Consider the following 20,120-nt stretch of genomic DNA (forward strand, 5'->3'; position numbering starts at 1 on the left):
GTGAGAGGAGTGTGAGAGGAGTGAGAGAGGAGTGAGAGAGGAGTGAGAGAGGAGTGAGAGAGGAGTGAGAGAGGAGTGAGAGAGGAGTGAGAGGAGTGAGAGAGGAGTGAGAGAGGAGTGAGAGAGGAGTGAGAGAGGAGTGAGAGAGGAGTGAGAGAGGAGTGAGAGAGGAGTGAGAGAGGAGTGAGAGAGGAGTGAGAGAGGAGTGAGAGGAGTGTGAGAGGAGTGTGAGAGGAGTGTGAGAGGAGTGTGAGAGGAGTGTGAGAGGAGTGTGAGAGGAGTGTGAGAGGAGTGTGAGAGGAGTGTGAGAGGAGTGTGAGAGAGTGAGAGAGTGAGAGAGTGAGAGAGTGAGAGAGTGAGAGAGTGAGAGAGTGAGAGAGTGAGAGAGTGAGAGAGTGAGAGAGTGAGAGAGTGAGAGAGTGAGAGGAGTGTGAGAGGAGTGTGAGAGGAGTGTGAGAGGAGTGTGAGAGGAGTGTGAGAGGAGTGAGAGAGGAGTGAGAGAGGAGTGAGAGAGGAGTGAGAGAGGAGTGAGAGAGGAGTGAGAGAGGAGTGAGAGAGGAGTGAGAGAGGAGTGTGAGAGGAGTGTGAGAGGAGTGTGAGAGGAGTGTGAGAGGAGTGAGAGAGGAGTGAGAGAGGAGTGAGAGAGGAGTGAGAGAGGAGTGAGAGAGGAGTGAGAGGAGTGAGAGAGGAGTGAGAGGAGTGAGAGGAGTGAGAGGAGTGAGAGGTGTGAGAGGTGTGAGAGGTGTGAGAGGTGTGAGAGGTGTGAGAGGTGTGAGAGGTGTGAGAGGTGTGAGAGGTGTGAGAGGTGTGAGAGGAGTGAGAGGAGTGAGAGGAGTGAGAGGAGTGAGAGGAGTGAGAGGAGTGAGAGGAGTGAGAGGAGTGTGAGAGGAGTGTGAGAGGAGTGAGAGAGGAGTGAGAGAGGAGTGAGAGAGGAGTGAGAGAGGAGTGTGAGAGGAGTGTGAGAGGAGTGTGAGGAGAGTGTGAGGAGAGTGTGAGGAGAGTGTGAGGAGAGTGTGAGGAGGAGTGTGAGGAGAGTGTGAGGAGAGTGTGAGGAGAGTGTGAGGAGAGTGTGAGGAGAGTGTGAGGAGAGTGTGAGGAGAGTGTGAGGAGAGTGTGAGGAGAGTGTGAGGAGAGTGTGAGGAGAGTGTGAGGAGAGTGTGAGGAGAGTGTGAGGAGAGTGTGAGGAGAGTGTGAGGATGTGAGGAGAGTGTGAGGAGAGTGTGAGTGAGTGATGAGAGTGTGAGGAGAGTGTGAGGAGAGTGTGAGGAGAGTGTGAGGAGAGTGTGAGGAGAGTGTGAGGAGAGTGTGAGGAGAGTGTGAGGAGAGTGTGAGGAGAGTGTGAGGAGAGTGTGAGGAGAGTGTGAGGAGAGTGTGAGGAGAGTGTGAGTGTGAGTGTGAGAGAGTGTGAGAGTGTGAGAGTGTGAGAGTGTGAGAGTGTGAGAGTGTGAGAGTGTGAGAGTGTGAGAGTGTGAGAGTGTGAGAGTGTGAGAGTGTGTGAGAGTGTGAGAGTGTGAGAGTGTGAGAGTGTGAGAGTGTGAGAGTGTGGAGAGTGTGAGAGTGTGAGAGTGTGAGAGTGTGAGAGTGTGAGAGTGTGAGAGTGTGAGAGTGTGAGTGTGTAGAGTGTGAGAGTGTGAGAGTGTGAGAGTGTGAGAGTGTGAGAGTGTGAGAGTGTGAGAGTGTGAGAGTGTGAGAGTGTGAGAGTGTGAGAGTGTGAGAGTGTGAGAGTGTGAGAGTGTGAGAGTGTGAGAGTGTGAGAGTGTGAGAGTGTGAGAGTGTGAGAGTGTGAGAGTGTGAGAGTGTGAGAGTGTGAGAGTGTGAGAGAGTGAGAGAGTGAGAGAGTGAGAGAGTGAGTGAGAGAGTGAGAGTGAGAGAGTGAGAGAGTGAGAGAGTGAGAGAGTGAGAGAGTGAGAGAGTGAGAGAGTGAGAGAGTGAGAGAGTGAGGAGAGTGAGAGAGTGAGAGAGTGAGAGAGTGAGAGAGTGAGAGAGAAAATGACCAGTCCTGGAATCGAGCAGGTAGCCAGCCAAATGAGGGAGGGTGATGTTCATGAGAGTTTATAGGCCTGTTTCACTTAGTAATCCTGGTTGAGACATATCAGATTGAGCAGACCTCAACCCACTTAGCTCTCCAATCCTTATCTCTATTGTATGCAGGCCCTAGGCTATACATAGACCATTATCTGCCTCCTTCCTCTCCAGCAACCACTTTGGAAATGCTAATGAGGATTTGTTCTAGGGTTTGCAAAGGTGGCTTGGCGCCTGCATCCTGCAGACCAGCCTAAGAGGGTCTGAGGGTCCAGTGGAGGGAGCTCCTCCATCCTGTCCCTTAGACTAACTACTTGTTAATAATGTCTTCCTTTTATCTAGTCTAAATTCACCCTCTTCCAGTTTAAAGCCAATACTCCCTGTCCTGTCACTCCAGACCTGGTAAAAATTTGTCCCCATCTTCTTATAGGATGCTTTTCAGTACTGAAAGGATGCTATGAGGTCTCCCCACGGTCTTCTCCAGGCTGAATAACCCCAGCTCTCTCAATCTTTCTTCACAGGAGAGGTGTTTGATCCCTCTAATCGACCTTATGACCCTCCTTTGGAGCTGCTTCAACAGCTCCAGGTCATTCTTGAGCTGAGGACCCTGGAACTGGAAACAGTATTCCATGTGGGTTCTCACCAGAGCTGAGTAGCTGGGCAGAATCACCTGCCACAACCTGTTGGCTACACTTCCTTAGATAAAACCCAGAATTATATGGTTGGCTTTCAGGGCTGCAAGCACCCATTGCCAGCTGATGTCCAGCTTTTCATACACAAGTACCTCTAAGTCTTTCTCCACAGGGGCTGCTCTCAACCTCTTTATCCATCAGCCTGCATTGATACAAGGGATAGTCCTGACCCAGGTGCAAAACATCTAACATATATCCAGATTAAAGATTTGTAACAGAATAGCTAATATATATTATTATACCAAATACAGATTGAGATCAAATGGCAGAATTTTTGCCATGGCTATTTCAAAAGAAAAAAAATCCCCCATAAAAATGTCCCATACTTCTTTGGCAATATAGTTCACTTTCTGAATTTTCTCTGAGCTTTCAATATTTTACACAAATATATGTATGTACTTCTATGTAATGCAATGATTAAGAACTTTTTGCTGCAATGTTCAGATTTCCCTGATGGCCCCAGATTGATCAAGGCACATGCACAGTCAAGCAAGATATGTACATAAATCTGTGATACTGATTTTAACCAACACAGCTAATGAATAAAATTAATTTTTTGTGTCCCTCCTGTTGCTCATTCAATTGCTATTCATTATTTTAACACTGACCATAATGATATCCATTAGGTTTTACAATGAATGTCATTTATCCTTCCGTAACACTTCCATCATAATTCAGCATAGATGGTAATATACTCATAATGATGGATCTTTTAATTAATAATGTGGATTGGTAGTCACATTATCCAATACAAACATTAATTAACATCCATTTATTTTAAAGTGGTATTCACTATCTGCCCAGAGCAAAATAAATCCTGCTTTGTAACAGAAGTTTAAATTCACCAAATTCTTCAGGGAAAGTGGTCACATTTTAGTAAATAACCAGTATTTCCAATGCTTAATGAAATGGTGAGGCAACAGTGTGGTATTTACGGAAACTGGGCCTTCCCTCACTAGAAAACAGCACATTTCTCATGGCATGGAACTTTGAAACATAATTTTCAAAAACATGGTTGACTGCATCACTTTACACTTATTGCTGCTGTGATTCTCCTCTGCACCTCTGAGCATCACAGAACTGTCTTAGGTATCTAAACAGAAAAACCAATAGATGGCTTTTCAGCTCTGTGAAGAATTTGGTATTTGAATATGGAACTAAATTTGCGCTGTGAAAATGTCAGAAGGACTTCAGTAGGTCAGATCAAAATCTGTTTAGACTAATGTCATCTCTCTAAACATAAGAAAAATTTCATGATGTTCCTAAGTAAATAATATTTCATCTCTAACTCAAAAAGCCTTGGATATATTCAAACTGCTCTAAATTTCTGTACTTGAAAAACACAGTATTTTGCTTTGTTACAAAGTAGAACATAACTGCATTGTCTGCATATCTCTTATGCAAAAACATTTTATGCAAAAACAGATGCAAAAACTCCCATTTTTAACGGACATTAAAAAAAAAAAAAAAAAAAACAGAAACCAAGCAAAATACATGCAGGAAACCGAGATAATAAGTTTCACCATGTTAAAAACACTAGAACTGTTTGGAAGAAAACAGAAAAATGCTTTAATATAGATCTACTCTAAGTATTTACTTAAGCTGCATCCATGTTAAAACTTTTCTACAACTGCAAGCCCCTTTTCTGTAACAAAGGAAAGAAATTAGAAAGACAGACCCACAAAGGAACAATGCAGTGGCTCAGAAAATTTCCATTAATGCCACACAGGATTGGAAGGCTTGATCTGGCAACACCATTGTCCAAAATCTGAAATGAATTTTCTCACTGCATTTTTTCTAATAGAAAATTTGAAAATGTTCGGTGGGAAAAGCCAAACCTGTATTTTAATGACAAATTGCCATCTAGCTTTAATAGTACAGCTTGAGAGTTTAAGATTGCTTTTATTATTCCTATAAGTTCCTAAGTTTTTTTATATCTTGTGACTAGTTTTATTCTACATACATTCATTCATCTTTTTGTTCAACAGATGAGGCAAATGTATAAAGTTATTTGTATTCAAATGCATCTGTACATGTATCACATACTTGACACAAAACAGAAGACAAAGGACAGTGACAAAACTAGTTTTCTATGTATCCTAAACTGAACTAATAGATCATCTATGAAGGAGGGGAATGATTTACTGAACTGCATAAAATGCATCTCAGCAACAAAACTGTAGAAGGTTCTTTCTCAAAAGGACTTTTTGTCACAGCAGACTAAACAGAATTAGCTCACACAAATAGTAATAGGACACAGCTGACCAAACAATGCATCTGTTTATTTGATTAGCTTTAAAGGCCTCCCTTGCTACAATTCTACTTTGTAAGTTTAAAAATGCAATTTCGGTCCATCAGTTTTATTAGTTTGGACTGCCTAGCTTTATTAAGTTAGGAAATCTTGTTTCCATAGCTAATAACTTATTATTTTTGTTAAATCCATGTTTTTTAATTTTTCCATCTGGTTTTTTTTAACTTGGGAAACATTTCAAATTACTATTAGTATTTATATATCTGCATTGTTCCATTGAATTTAAAATATATAACAAAGAAGGTTCCTTTATAATACAACATAGTTTAATCATTTGGGCTTCAAAAAAACTTCCAAGTAAATTAAATGGTGGATAAGAAACTGTCTGGGTGGCCACACTCAATAGAGTTTTGCTCAATGGCTTGATGTCCAAATGAAGAACAATGAGGGGTGGCATTCCTCAACAGCAGGTACTGGGAAAGGTGCTGATGAACAGCTTTGTGGGTGAGCTGGACAGTGGGAATGAGAGCACCCTCAGCAAGTTTGCTGATGACACCAAGCCACGTGGAGAGGTCAACACACTGGAGAGAAGGGATGTCATCCAGAGGGACCTTGACAGGCTCGAGAAGTGGGCTCATGCAAATTGAGTGAATTTCAGTAAGGCCAAGTGCAATGCCCTGAACCTGGATGAAGGCAACACCAAGCACAAATACAAGTCTGGCAGAGAATGGATTGAGAGCAGCCCTAAGGGAAAAGTCTGGCGGATGTTGGTTGATGAAATGCTCAGTGAGCTGGCAATGTGCACTTGCAACTGCTTCCTGGGCCGCATCAAAAGCAGCATGGCCATCAGCTCAAGGGGGGTGATTTTCCTCCTCTACTCCACTCTCGTGAGACCCCATCTAGAGTACTGTGTCCTGTTCTGGAGTCCCCAGCGTAAGAAGGACATGGATCTCCTGGAGCTAGTCCAGAGGAGGGTCATGAAGATAATCAAAGGGCCAGAGCACCTCTCCTGTGCAGCCAGGCTGAGAGAGTTGGGTTTATTCAGCATGGAGAAGAGGAGGCTCTGGGGAGACCTTATAGCAGCATACCAATATTTGAAAGGAGACTACAAGAAAGCTGGGGAGGGACTTTTTACAAGGGCATGTAGTGATAGAACAAGTAATGGTTTCAAACTGAAAGAGGAGAGATATAGATCTGGCAATAGGAAGAAACTCTCCACTACGACGGTGATGAGAGACTGCAACAGGTTGCCCAGGGAAGTTGTATACGGTTCTTCTCTGAAAGTGTTCAACACCAGGTTTTAGGGGACTTTGAGCAATCTGGTCTAGAGGAAGGCAGCCCTGCACATGGCAGTGGTGTTGGGACTAGATAATCCTTTAGGTCTCTTCCAACCCAAACCATCCTGACTCTTTGCAATAATGTGCTATGGTTTTCTGGAGCACAGAAGTTAAAATACTGATGGAAAACTATGGATTAATATTCACTGTATTTATGTCCATCAGTATTAATGCAAAGGTGTTACACAGGTCATGACAAAGGAAACTTTGGACTGTGAAAGCTTTGCTTTATTAACTGCACAGTAAAGTGTGCACTGCAGTGAAGCAAGGCTCACCAGGAGACACTGCAGGAAACCTTCTGGTACAAAGAATACAACGTAAGAGAGGGATGGATATAGATAGGATTGCTGGGCTGACTGACTATTCACATAACTTAAAGCCTTTCATGCACAGGAGTACTGACTCCAGGCCACACTTCCAGAACAGACTGTAGCTATCTGATAATTGAAGTATGGCTTAGGAATATATAAAGCCATTTCTCTTCTGGAATTTCATTGTAGAAATAGAGTCATAACCAAAATTGTCTTTCAGGGCAGTAAACTGAAAGTTTACTCTGGCACTACCATTTATAATTAATAAATACAAATAAATACAAATATAATTAATAAAATACACTGAAATCTTGAATTTGGGGGGTGGGAGGAGGAAGGGGCATGTGAGAAGAATGACACCAAAAATCCCAGAAGAAAACTGACATGGAAGGTTGTTAAAACTGCCTTCAATGTGGAAAATTTTCCTCCTTCCTGAAAGAGTTAAATTAACCAAGAAATTGGTCCAGAATTGTTTTAAGTGTTTCGTTATACTTGATACTTAAAGTTTTCAAAAGCTTATAATAAAGAAAAGTATTGGTAATGCTACCGTTCCCCTATCTTGCTCATTTTTCTGAGGAAAGTAATTCTGTAAAATAAATATATGGGGCTAAGAGGGACAAACAAAACAAACCCTTCAATTAGAAAAAAAGATTCTCTTGTATCACAAGTCAGGATATCAGTGCCTGTCAGACTGAAAGGGCATGTAGATACCAAACAGAAATTCATCCAGCCATCTCAGGAGCAGAGGTGGTACTGCACATATTGTGAAATACGTTACATACTTCTAATGAAACATGAAATGTTCAGGCAGGCCTATTGAAAAAGCCCAAAACCCACAAAACAACCTCACCACAAATAAGTGCAAATACATTCATTTGGGTAAAACAATCATCTGTGTCTACTCATGCATGCTACCTGCTCTCACTGCTGTCACTCCTGTCAATCTGAAGTTGATAGGTAATGGCCCTATGATTCAGGGAAACTGTTGAAGTGTGTACTTGGGCTTCAGTTTGAGAGATGGGTTCATTTATCATCATAATAAGCTATTACCATTGATAGGTCACAACTCATTGTAGAGACAGTCAGTCTAATTGGCTCAATTCAGTTAGGTCTGAATGTGCCTCAAGGAGACAAGCAGCGCTTTGCAGGTAATATTCAATCACCCAGCAAACCACTTGTTTAATAATTCATCACAGTTCAGATTGGGGTTCTAGCACATGATTACCTCTTTAATATGCCAAATATCTGGTCCTAACCTCTTTGTCTCTTGAGTCCAGTACGACAAAGGCAAATTCATTCTGTAATTAGGGTAGCCCTTATCTCTAGAAGCTTACTGAAAATATGAAATTTCCACTAAGGCTCACTTTCTAAATAAAGTTGTTGTAGTTAGCTAGTCTCTCTTGAAAATAAAATCTTTGTCCCCATCCTCCTCCCTTGCTAAAGGTCAGCTTACAGTATGTAAACCTAATAGGAACCTAAAGTAATGGAGTGCATTTTGCCCTCTAGATTTAACAAAGCAGTATGGCTCCATTTAGAAGTATTTAGCAATAGGGGAGATGAGACAGAGTACATAGTATATACATACAACATAGATACATACAATAGTGTACATGACATAATACAGGATTTAAAGGATGCTTCATACTATGTTCAGGTATTATATCAAAACATTAGTCACTCACAATGTTAAAAAGTTCAGAATAATGACTATGAAAAGATAAGTTAAAACTAAACCAATAATTCAAGCTCCTGATTGCTACTGTCCTACCTTGACAGTTCTGGTTACCATTTCATTGTTCAATTCTTTGTCAGGATATTAAAGCCATACTGAAAGCTTCCTCTGCAACTGCTGCACTGTCAAAGGCTTTAAGTTGCTACTACTTCCAGGATTTTCAATGGTGTGTTGTGCTGGGTTGACTCTAGTCGGCAGCCAAATGCCAACATACCTCTCATGATATCATGGAAGGCAAAAAAACCTCCCACCATATGATGGTGGGAGAGAAATCCTTGATGATGTGCAAGCTCTGTTCAGCAAGAGCCAGGAGTCTGGTGTATGTATGATCGACACTATTTTAGCCACATAAGTAAAGCACACAGCATAAAGGCCACTATGAATAAAGTTAACTGCAGCCCAGCCAGACCCAGTATAGATGTTAAAATAGTATGTTCATATCAGACTGTCTGACAGTCTGGCTTTCTCTTTTTCTTATTAAACTGTAATAAACAAAAATTGTAATTGATACTTTTTTGATGACTGACTGGAAATTTAATAAGTATGGAATATCACCCTCTAAAAATTACAGATTGCAAGGCACTGACAACATAATGGCCCTACCACTCATCAATCATTTAGAGAAAATTCAGGAGTATATGGAATTTTGAAAATTACTCATTTAATTTTTATTATAGTCTGTTGCGGAACTGGTTACTTCTCTCCAAAAAACCCCAAACAAAACATCAAATAAAATATAAAGCAGCTCTTGGTATACACTTAAAGAGTTAGAGTTGTAACTAATGATATGTTAAATGAATTTGTACATTTTCAACCACAGATAAACCACTTTCCCTTTTTCTACATGCTGCTTTGTTTTAAAAAACAGAGACTCCTGACAATATGTTGTTGTACAAATAGAGAACCTTTTTTAATGATAATGGATGTAAATGCCGTTAACAAAGTTGGTTGGATTAGGTCTCTACGATCTATGAACTGATTCAAAATTCACATACACGGAAATACGTGTCACACAAATTCACATGCATACACCTCTTAATTGCATCTCTCCATTTTTCAATTGCCACTATTGATTAAACCCCTTGCCTTCAAGGTAAACTGAGTAAGCAGGTAACACAAAGACACTTGAGATTTATAAAATAATTTCACCAACAATCATTTTCCTCTTTACTTTACAGTACTGTGAGAGTCTGACCTCACTGATCTGCAATTGTCTCAAAAGAGCAATTTTAAAGTGAATAGTCCTGGATAGGCTGGAGGACCTGGCTGGCCAGAACTGAGCAGGGGGTGACACCTCGGGAGAGATAAGAACTACTGAGTGGAGACTGCTCTCCTTTTCTGAGGGTCTTCAATGCTGGGAGGTCCCTCCAGGCATGATTACCCTGGCCAGGGTGGAGGAAGCCACCTTGATTGTACTGATGCTGATGTACCTTGCTGAGGGGGCTGGAACTGAGCGGGGAGTGGCACTAGGAAAGAGATAAGACCTGTGTGCTGGAAACCCCCCCTCCAGATGAGCCTGTCTGCAATGGGTCTGATGCCAGTGAACCTGGCCTGGACCAAAGCATAACAGGGGTGATAAGAACTGATGAGATAAGGAGATAAGAACTGATGAATGGCTGCAGTCTACACCCCTCTGTGGAAGATCCCCTCCAGGCTAGCCTGTCTGCAATGGCTCTGATGCTGCCCCTTCAGAATAAGAAGAACTCAGGGGTATATGTGGCTGTCCATGCTGTGGCTGTTTTGTGGTGTCTTTACCCACCACCCTTTGCATCAGACCCTGTCCAGGATCAGTGACACCTTGAAGAAACTCTCAGGACAGCTTCACCCCTGGTGGTGACTCCCTCCCTCTCTCTCTCTTTCATTCTTTATTCCCACTTTCTTACCCCTTTTCCTCTCCACTTCTCTCTTTCTCTCTCTCTCTCTTTTATATCTTCTCCTTTTCCTCTCTCCCTCTTTTGCTTGGCTCTATCGTTTTACTTGTGTCTATTGTCAAATAAAATCTGCTTGAACCCGACCCTTCTATGGTTGGAATTTGTTTTGCAGATCCAAAACAAAAATAAATTTTAATGTTACCTTGGACCGTAACAAACACTATAAAATGACTTTAGCACAAAGAAATTAAATGTATCATGGGATATGTGAAATACTGCAGTCAGTGGACACAGCAAGCCACATTCTGAGCACTGTTTAAACTCACTTCCAAGGTCCAAAGAGTCTACTATGGTCTATTGGGCAAGCTTAGTTTTCCTTGTAATCACAATAATGGCTGCACTAGAACTACCCCAACAGCTGGCTATCCAAATTAATGAGGAACAAAGCATGCAGAATTTACTTATGTCTTGGTGGTTCTCTACAGTTACAGACTCATGGAATGGTAGGGGTTGGAAGGGAGAACATCTAGACCAATGTCCCTGCTAGAGCAGGTTCAACTAGAGCAGATTGCACAAGATTGTGTCCAGGCAGGTTTTTAATATCTCCAAAGAAGGAGACTCCACAAATTTTCTGGGTAACCTTGTCCTTTGTTCTGCCACCCTCAGAGTAATGAAGCTTTCCCCATGTTCAGCTATAACTTCCTGTGTTCCAGTTTGTGTCTGTCATCCTTTCTACTGCTACTGGGCACCACTGAAGAGTGGTGGAGTGCTGGACTTATCATCACTGTGGCAAAATCCCTCAACAGATACCTCAAGCACTGCCAAGTACCAGCAATGGTACTAAATGGTGGCCATACAAGACCTGGACAACCTATCTGCACTAGGGAACCAAACCTTCTACATGAGGCCCTAAACTGTCCATATAAACAACTGAAAGAAACAAGTACCTTATAAAGGCACACAAAAAGGGAGATCACATCAGTGAGCAGTCCACCTAAGCTTCACTATTTTGTTTCTCTGACAATCAAAGCAATACAGACGTGCTCAAAAAAATCAGTCTGCTGAGTATATTTAAGACTCAGCTGAGTGCTGGAGTTACATAGGCTAAGTCACTCACTGTTTTCCATGAGGCCAATGAATTTCAAAACAAAACAATGGCTAAAAAAGGACATTCCAACAATAATTTAATTTGTATCTCACCCATTTGTACCAAAAGGTGTTAAGGTAGATTGTTCTTTTTGAAGCAGGTAGTAAAAGCAAGAAAAAGAGCTATGGATCTAACTCTATTATGTTCCATAAATAACTCTTAGGATCTGACACTCTGACAATACCAGATGAAGCTTTCTGGGTTTAGATGCATTTATAATTTAGAACAATTGATCCTGGTGTTCCTGTTCTGTCTGATTATTTTGTTATTTACGTTTCTTTGTCATTTGGATTTTAACTCCCTCCCCTCTGGGAGCTTTAGGCTGCAATTTGCTTTGCATTATTCTGCCTTTTGCATCAGAATTGCCTAAGAAATGAAAACAAATGGAATGAAATAAACATAAAAGCCACAAGGACTAGCATATGATTATTTGATCATTCAATACTTAATCTTATGAGGCATTTGGGCAGTCTGCAATAGATAATATGTCACAAACCAAACTATTCCCTCCATCCCAGTCTTTATTTTTCCACAGAGTGTCTTTAAAGGATGATAGATTTTAAAAGCTTGTACATATTGACTACAGGCTTTTTACAGTGTCTTTGTTTCTGGATTCAAAGAAGCATTGGCTTCTTTAAGTCAGCAAGCAGGTTATACAGGTAATTATAAAAGAAGAGGAAAAATAAAGGAAGTGATAATGTTAAGTCAGACAAGTCCCCTTCCTGTTCTGTATGCACAGACTTACACAGAACTTTTCATTTGTTGTCTTGGATTTAACTAGGGGTCAGATAAAGCACAATGTATCCAGCATATGGCTGCTTAAATCTATGGAGATGACAATCACGATGTGCTGGAGCTTTTCTAAGAGATAATTAAGTCATTTATTCAAGCATCTTTTGCTGTATTTTTCAACTTCCTCTGACTTCAAGAAGAACCAAATTATGTTAACTTTACTTACACTGAATGGGATCATGCTATGCAACCAGTTCAAATGACTCCTGTATAACATTAGATTCAAGAAACTTAGTCTGAGTACAAACTCTCAATAAGGAAATAGTGGCTCTGAGCAGAGGTGCTTTAGTGCTTCTGTCATGTCTGAGTAATGACAGCATAAGTAATGACTGCAAACTCAGATATAGGAGCTAGAGGGAATATATTACCTATTTTCTGTGTCATGGATGGGTGTTGAGACCTGATCATGTTCAGAGACCTGGATTCTAGGGTGTTCTCCACCTAAAAGCTGAACTACCCTGTGACTGCTGACCAAGGGCAGTGCCCTAACCATCGGAAAGATGCAGGATAAAGCTCCACCTTTGTGGTTAAAGCTGGTCACTCAGCAGATAAAGAAATATAAAAATTGCAGTGATAGAGAGAAAATAAAGAAAAGAGAGACTTTATACTAAAGATAGATGTTTTGTCAAGGAAACTCGTGGCCTCAGTTGTGCCTCCTTGTGTGTGTGTCATAGGGTGGCATCATATCTCTATTTGGATATGCTCCATATCATGTTTTCTTTTGCCCAATCACACTGGCTTCTACTCAGTATAAAAATTACCAAATTGCTTTTTGCCATGATATCAAAGAAAAAGAGACAGGGTGATGGGATCATGGATACCTAACAATTCCACACTCACTTTCAAGAAACAAGTGTTTCACATCACCCTGATGAATTTAGAATCTAATATGGAATTATTTTTATACATTCCTTTCAATGTTCTGAGAAAACATTATCAGAATGTAACACTTCCAGACAAATTTATAAAACATTTTAGCAGGGACACAAATTTCAAAGAAGCTTATAAATCCATTGTCAAAAAAATCTAAAGAAGGTGTTGAAAAAAACAACTAATTATGTTCTCAAATGCTTAAAATGCAATTTGAGTGGACAGAACAACACAGGTGTTCAGAAACTATAAGCTCTATCAGGCCACAAGTCCTCATAATTGCTGCAACCCTTAGTTCAGTAGGCTATGATAAGGTAGGTAGCCAAGAAAAACTGTTTTATGATAGCTAGTAAAAGCTTAATACCTGTCATTTTAAATCTGTTCTCCTAAATTATCCACTACATATTTTATTTCTAGAAATTAAATTCCTCCTAATTACTCCTAAACATACTCTCCATACAAAACAGTGTTGAATCTTTTAGTTCAAATGCATATCATATAGTTAGACAGGTTAAATATCTGGCCTTTAAAAAATTAGCTGTATTCATACAACAGAGGTTACGCTTTGGTAACAGCATTTGTATTAAGAAGACTAAAAGGGTATGGTGATGCTGAAGTAATTTCCTTATGTTTTGACATAAACAAGAATCCTGTACCATCTATAGTCTCTTGTGCACAATGTCTCCTTAAAGATACAGACAAAGACCAGTATCACATAGCCTGGTATCACTAGGATTTAAACAAACATGAACAAACCAAAAGCTGCACGCTCCAGAGCATCCCATTTTTAATGCTTTTCTCATCCAAAAAAGCATTTGGAGATGGATGTGAAACAAGCGGATAGCACATACATGGTAATCAACACTGTGGAGGCATAAGGACTTCATGCCAACTTTATATTAAAAGAATCATTTTAAATATGGTTTGTGAGCTATATTTGAAAGCTAGCAAATGCAGGATGGGTAGTATGTTTTGTTACTCAATTTTACTTTGGGAAGAAGTATTTAAGGGCATTAATTTTAATAATAAAAAGGAAACGTAGTTTTCTGTGACACAGGGTTTATAAATTACAAGAGAAGTTTACATTTTGATATAAGATTTCAGAAATCATTCTCCACATTACCTAAGGAAAAAAATTCTTAAAGAAGCTTGCCTGCTCTGAGACACGAATTATTCTACTGTAACAAGAACGGATGTTTTATCTAGTTTCAGCTATTTAGAGAAATGTTTTCTTTAGTTTATAAATAAGGATTCTCAATATTCTGTTTCCATTTCCATTTCTGTAGCATCTCATATGGCCTAAGCATGCATGACTATAATTTATGTGATGCAACATGACAGTTAAGATGTACTGTGGTAATTTGTGAGTGCTTTCAATATTATTGTAGTATCAAAAATTTATATGGTTCAGTTATTAAGGCAAATTGCTTCATTCATACAGAGCTATCTGACAAGAACCACAAAGGACCTCCAAATTACCCTGAAAAAATGTCTTCCATGTTCAAATAATTATTTGCACATTCATACCATTATTTTGCTCACTGAATAGAAGGATGAAAGTCTGTCTAGAAAAGTATCAGTTCATATCTCAGAGTAAGTTCACCTGCCATGGAAGATTATAGAAGAAATTCTCCCTTGCCCAGCTAAATGATCCTGACTATCTTTAACAATTTATAGCCATGAACAGGATGCCCAATTCTTTGGAATGATGCTATTTAGTTTCAACATGCTCACTTACCTTCTGTCATGTTGATTTTCAGCCAGCAGGAAGGAAATAAATAAAAAAGAGTCTGACCAGCCTGAAGAGACTACAGAAGAAAATGTGCTCAAGTGTATCAGTTTTAGCATTTTTGATAAGGTTTAGCATAATTGGGGATACAGTAAAAAGAAAGCTGTTTATCTTTCTTGGCATTTAGGAGTCATTCAGACCTCAATTTTACTAGCTGGAAAAAACTGAGATTTTCATGAAGGTATCATGTGTCTGACAGCAGAATGTCTAGTGGTGAGAATCCTGATAGTCAGACCACTACATCATCCATGGCTTTAGAATACAAATATTTGCTATTAACCTGCAGGGCATGAATATATGTGCACACGTACACATGGACACATGCAGGCTTGGATAAATATGTGCATTAGAACTGGCACCGAGTTCATAGCAGCACTTTCTGGTGCTTCACACACACAAGCTTCCTGCCAAACACTAAAGTTTTGTAACATGCCCCAACAACATCTGATGCACAACTTGCATTTCTGAAAAGCAGACAAGGAGACTGATTGTTTTTTGAAGCTGAGGACAAGTTAGGAAGAGAACAGGATAAGTTCAATGACAGAGTCGCTAATTAATAAAAAATTTAAAAATGCTCCAAAACACTCAGACTTCTCCAATACCTGGCAGCAGAAACACTCAAGGTGGAATATATTTAGTTTTATCTCACAAGAATACTTCATACACCTAATTCCTTTTTGCTTCCAATTTTTGCTGGTCAAACAGCTATCCAACTTAATCCTCTGCTCAGCTCTACCCACCTTCAAAGCCTTACTTCTCAATAAATCAAATTACTGTTTAAGCAAATACCATCTGCACTTACTTTGTTGCCCAAATAAAAACTGGGTGCACTCCAATAATAAGTCTCTGGCAGTACTTTCCGTGCAGCCACGTTGCTGATGCTAAACTGCTGATGTCCATCAAATCTCTTTTGCTTGGGGGTAACTCTGATGTGACCTGGTAAGCCAGTCAGATACCAGCCATTCATGTCTTCTATCTGTAGTGACAGTGACAGAAAAAGTACCAAAACAAAATGCATTACAGTGAGAATCCAAGTATCAGTCTTTTCAATAGTAACAGTCTCTTGCTTTTCCATTTTTGAAAATCTGATTAGGTTTATATGATTCATAGCACTTTACTAACAAAAGAGACAAAGTAATAACAGTCAAAATTCCTTATTGTATGCGACTGGAGTAATAATTTCTGCATAATTTGAAGTAACTTCAAGATTTAGTTTCTCTGGGTCATATGGTCAAAGCGAGGAGAAAATTCTATTGTACAAACATAAGTAGAAGAATAACTGCAAGTAAAATATCAGTCACCGAGTGTACAGAAGATGAGCTTATAAATGAATGCATATTTTATGTTGTCTACAACAATCAGAAATCATAATAATTTGTAGTTTTAAAGCCTTAAAACTTACAAGTTCAAATATTCTCCTTCTTAAGGAAAAAAAAACCAAACAAAACAAAAAACAAAACAAAAAATCCAAAACAACCAAAAACAAACCACAAAGAAAAGCTGGAAAGCTGCAAAGCACCAGGACTTGAACTTCTGAAATCCCAAAACTAGAAATGAATCACCAGAGAAGAGCACATTGTTCATACTAAGATCAGGCTTCCGGAGCCTGGATAAAAGCAGAATGATAAATTAGGTCAGCCGTGAGATGGAAATTTTTCCAGCTGCTGGCATGTAAATGAGCACATGAGGCATATATGATTTTACTCACAAACTTCCAGGAACCTCTAGACCTGGAATACATTTCCCAAACTCAATCTACAGACATGAATATGTAACATACATCTGTTAGAGTGGAATCAGTGTCTGAACTTTGAGAACTAATTTAAAGTTAAGATTGCATTTGCAGGTTAAAGACATTTTTCTACAGCACAACTAAGAATGGTAGGTTCATCTCCCTTTAACATCCGTTCCCGAAAAAGAAAATCACTCAAAATGCTCCCTGGAGTGCATCCCTTTTTTTACATAACCTTTGTATCCAAAAATATTAATTATGTCAGCACTGATATTTAATAATTACCTGGAAAAGAGGTTGCCCTATGGATATGGTGCATTTAACTGACTATGTATGCATGCTCTAGGACTACTTTTATGCAAATGGCTTATTTTCTGATAGCTATAACTTCATTTCCACTTCTTACTCTTAAACCTCCTCACAAGGAGGAGAAACAAAGCTTATAACATTTTCTTTTGGATAATTGAAAAAATATATGGGGCATAAAAGAACATGCCTGACTTCGTAAAATGCAGTCTGGTGACAATAGGCAGTGACAACACACAAACACAAAAACCAATGACATGTACTGATATGGTATGCTTTTTCTTACAGTTCTGTAGGTAAGGTGAGAGTGTGTGCAGACACTTGTCTTCCCAGAGCAGAAACATTCCTCACAGCCTTTGGGATTGTTTTGCTGAAGATTGAAGAAACCTGGTTTGCACCGATCACAGTTTTTTCCTTCAACATGTTCCTGGAAATGCACATTAAAGTATTACTTCAGTTGTCCTAGATTAGAACTTGAAATCTGCAGGAGAAGATCAATACAGGACTACAAACATAGCTCTAGGAAAGACTATTCTTATTTGTTAATATCAGCAGGAAATCCTCTATACGAGTCACTATGGCAGCATGTAAATAACAGGACACGGAATTTGGACATAATAAAAATTCTACATAAATGGACATCTCTGACTTTAGGTAATAATTTATCATAATTACACTCCAGATTGCCTCAAAGTATGAAGTATAGGATGCAATGTTACAGCTTCAACAACTGTAGTTTGTAGGTATGGCTTATAAAATCTGTGCATGCCTAATTGATGCAATGTACAGGTACATAGTATTAGTTCTACCAGTCATTCAGTGCATCATTTTTGCAGTGGCCAATCACTAATGAATTCAGGATAAATCCAAGTGTTAAAAGGGATGCATTTCTTCTTTCCATAACTACATAGTTGCTAGCTATGCAACTATGTCTGCAAACTTTCCCCCTGCAGAAGCCAGGCACCAACCATTCATGAAGAGATTTAGCCTTAATTTTTGGTAATACCATTTTTCAGAGAAAGATTATGTTGTGCACTAAATCCTGCTAGCTTACAGAATAAATAAATTTGTGCTATAGGCAAAGCTCATCTACAGGCTAAAGCTTCCTGTAGACTTGCTTGTCTATAAGGGGTATGTTGCAAAAGGCTGATGCCATAATGTTTTCTTAGCAATTCAGTATTTCTCCCACGATAGTCCAGAAAATTCTGTTCTTTTCAAAAGTATTATATACTTTTGAATCCTGATTGTCTTGAATCCTGGAGAGTGTGCTCCACAGTGTGCACAAAGGACCAAAATTTGGCTCCACATCAACAGAGAATTAACACATTATAAAAAACCTGCCCATGCTGTGTAGTTTATGATTGCTTGAAATACACACCTCTGAAGTGAGCTCACCAAAAGCTACTTGATAGTTTCCTGTTTATGATCTAGGAAAGGTGGAAAAAAAGAGGGCAAAGCACGTGGAGGTATGGGGAGAAAGGATAGTGCACACTGATTAAGAGAAAATGAGGGAGACAATGAGGGGAAGGGGTAAAAACAGTAAAGAAGAAAATTACACAATGATGTAAAGAGGTTTTCACCACGAATTAAATGTTAAGCACATGCACAGAGAAGTATCTATGCTCTGTCTCTACTGCTCTTCTGTATCTGTGCTCCCCGTTAACTACATCTTACAGATTCTGTTCAATAAACTAAACGTCTCTTCCATACAGCTCAAGGCTATCTGTCAGTTACCTTAAACTTCAACATCTTATTAAAGATTTCAATTTTTACATTTTCATCAGCAATCTCAGGATTAGTCAGTTGTCATGGGTATGCTGAAATCACCCAGCTTCTCATGCTTTATATGAAAAATAAAATGGGTATCAATTGGGAACTAAAAGGCATCCATGTAGTCCCTCACACCATTTTACTAACTAGAATAATGAACACTGGTAACCAAAGCTTCCTGCATATCTGAAGGTGGAAAAAGTAAAATAAAAGAGAGCTGCAAAGCAAAACAATGTGTTTAAATGAAAAGCTGTCCTACTCTGCAGTAACAAGAATGTCAGCAGTAGGTAAAAAATGTTTAATTCTATTGAGTATGTAGCAAATTCAGTAGATAATAAATATGTAAGACTTAAAACAGATAGGATATCTAACCTGTCCTTCAATGAAGCAATGTTTCTACAGACTCATTTATTTCTCAGTCTAATTTTAAATTATGCAAAAATGCGACTGACCATATACATTTGGAAAGTTCTGAGATAATTAGTGTTAAAATGAGCATTTAAACTTGTCCATCACCTTTCTGCACTTTAATTTACTGTGGATAATGTGGTAAAAGGTAAAACTTGTTTTCATTTTGCTCCTTACAGTTAAACTGTTTTCCAACTGTTAATTTCCTTTACAAGAAAAATGTCTTCAGTAAATTTAGAGCTCATCATATATAAGTGAAAGATGTGATTAAAAGAATGCGAGCACTTTTCCTAAGGCCTGCTATTAACTTGTCCAGACAACCCACTTTATTCTTCATATGGAGCATATCTAATCTGATGATTTCAGTGTCCCTTTGACCATTATCTGCTTTGATTTGAATTTGATGATTGTTACTGAAAATAAATGCATATGTATCTGTATCTCAGCTGTTTGCAAAGGGTATAATTTTTCTCCCACAAACACTTAAAAAGAGATAAGAGGAACAGAAAGGAAGCAAAGGATGAACAGTGAGGGAAAAGTGTATATAGTGTGGACTCCTGGGGATCGGAACAATTACCTCTATTCTGTATTTGTTCATTTTGGTTTGATTGTATTAACAGGTCAGTTCGGTCCTACACAAATAATGTCATAATAATAAGTATCATTCAACAGTGGTTACCATGTATGTGGTGCATGAGACCTTCCTGTCACACCACAAAGCTCCCTTTCAAGTCAGAATATAGCAAATGTACCTTTTTTTCTGATTGTCTAGATTTGATAGCTAAGGAATTAGCATTGTGATATGGATAGATTTTATTTCTGACAAAGAACATGTGGCTGTTACATAAAGTGAGGATAAGGTTAATTCTTTAAGTAGATTTCAGTCCTATTCAGCTGTCACACCAGAGTTTTATGTGTGTACAGCAGGAATGGATAGATTGAAGTAGTTTTTGTGCATTCTTGTATTTAAGGATATACTGTAAGTACTTTTAAATCCACATTAGTGACTAATTCTGTTAACTAAGTGCTGGAAGGAAATTCCCACAAGTACAACATAGAAGAATTGGCCCACAGTGCAGTAAATTGTCCT

General features: G+C 39.1%; 1 protein-coding gene across 4 annotated transcripts in view; it reads right to left on the reverse strand.

The window, feature by feature from the left end:
- The window catches only part of LAMA2 (laminin subunit alpha 2), a 347,870-nt gene that overhangs the window by 187,611 nt on the left and 140,139 nt on the right, over nucleotides 1-20,120 (reverse strand). For all 4 annotated transcript variants that reach the window (XM_071740967.1, XM_071740966.1, XM_071740969.1 and 1 more), the window contains exons 11-12: nucleotides 17,139-17,279; nucleotides 15,617-15,790 (exon numbers count right to left, since the gene is read on the reverse strand). In XM_071740967.1, coding sequence (XP_071597068.1) covers nucleotides 15,617-15,790; nucleotides 17,139-17,279 — 315 coding nt within the window. The remainder of the gene's footprint in view (nucleotides 1-15,616; nucleotides 15,791-17,138; nucleotides 17,280-20,120) is intronic.

Source organism: Heliangelus exortis, chromosome 3, assembly GCF_036169615.1.
Source record: "Heliangelus exortis chromosome 3, bHelExo1.hap1, whole genome shotgun sequence".
Taxonomy (NCBI): domain Eukaryota; kingdom Metazoa; phylum Chordata; class Aves; order Apodiformes; family Trochilidae; genus Heliangelus; species Heliangelus exortis.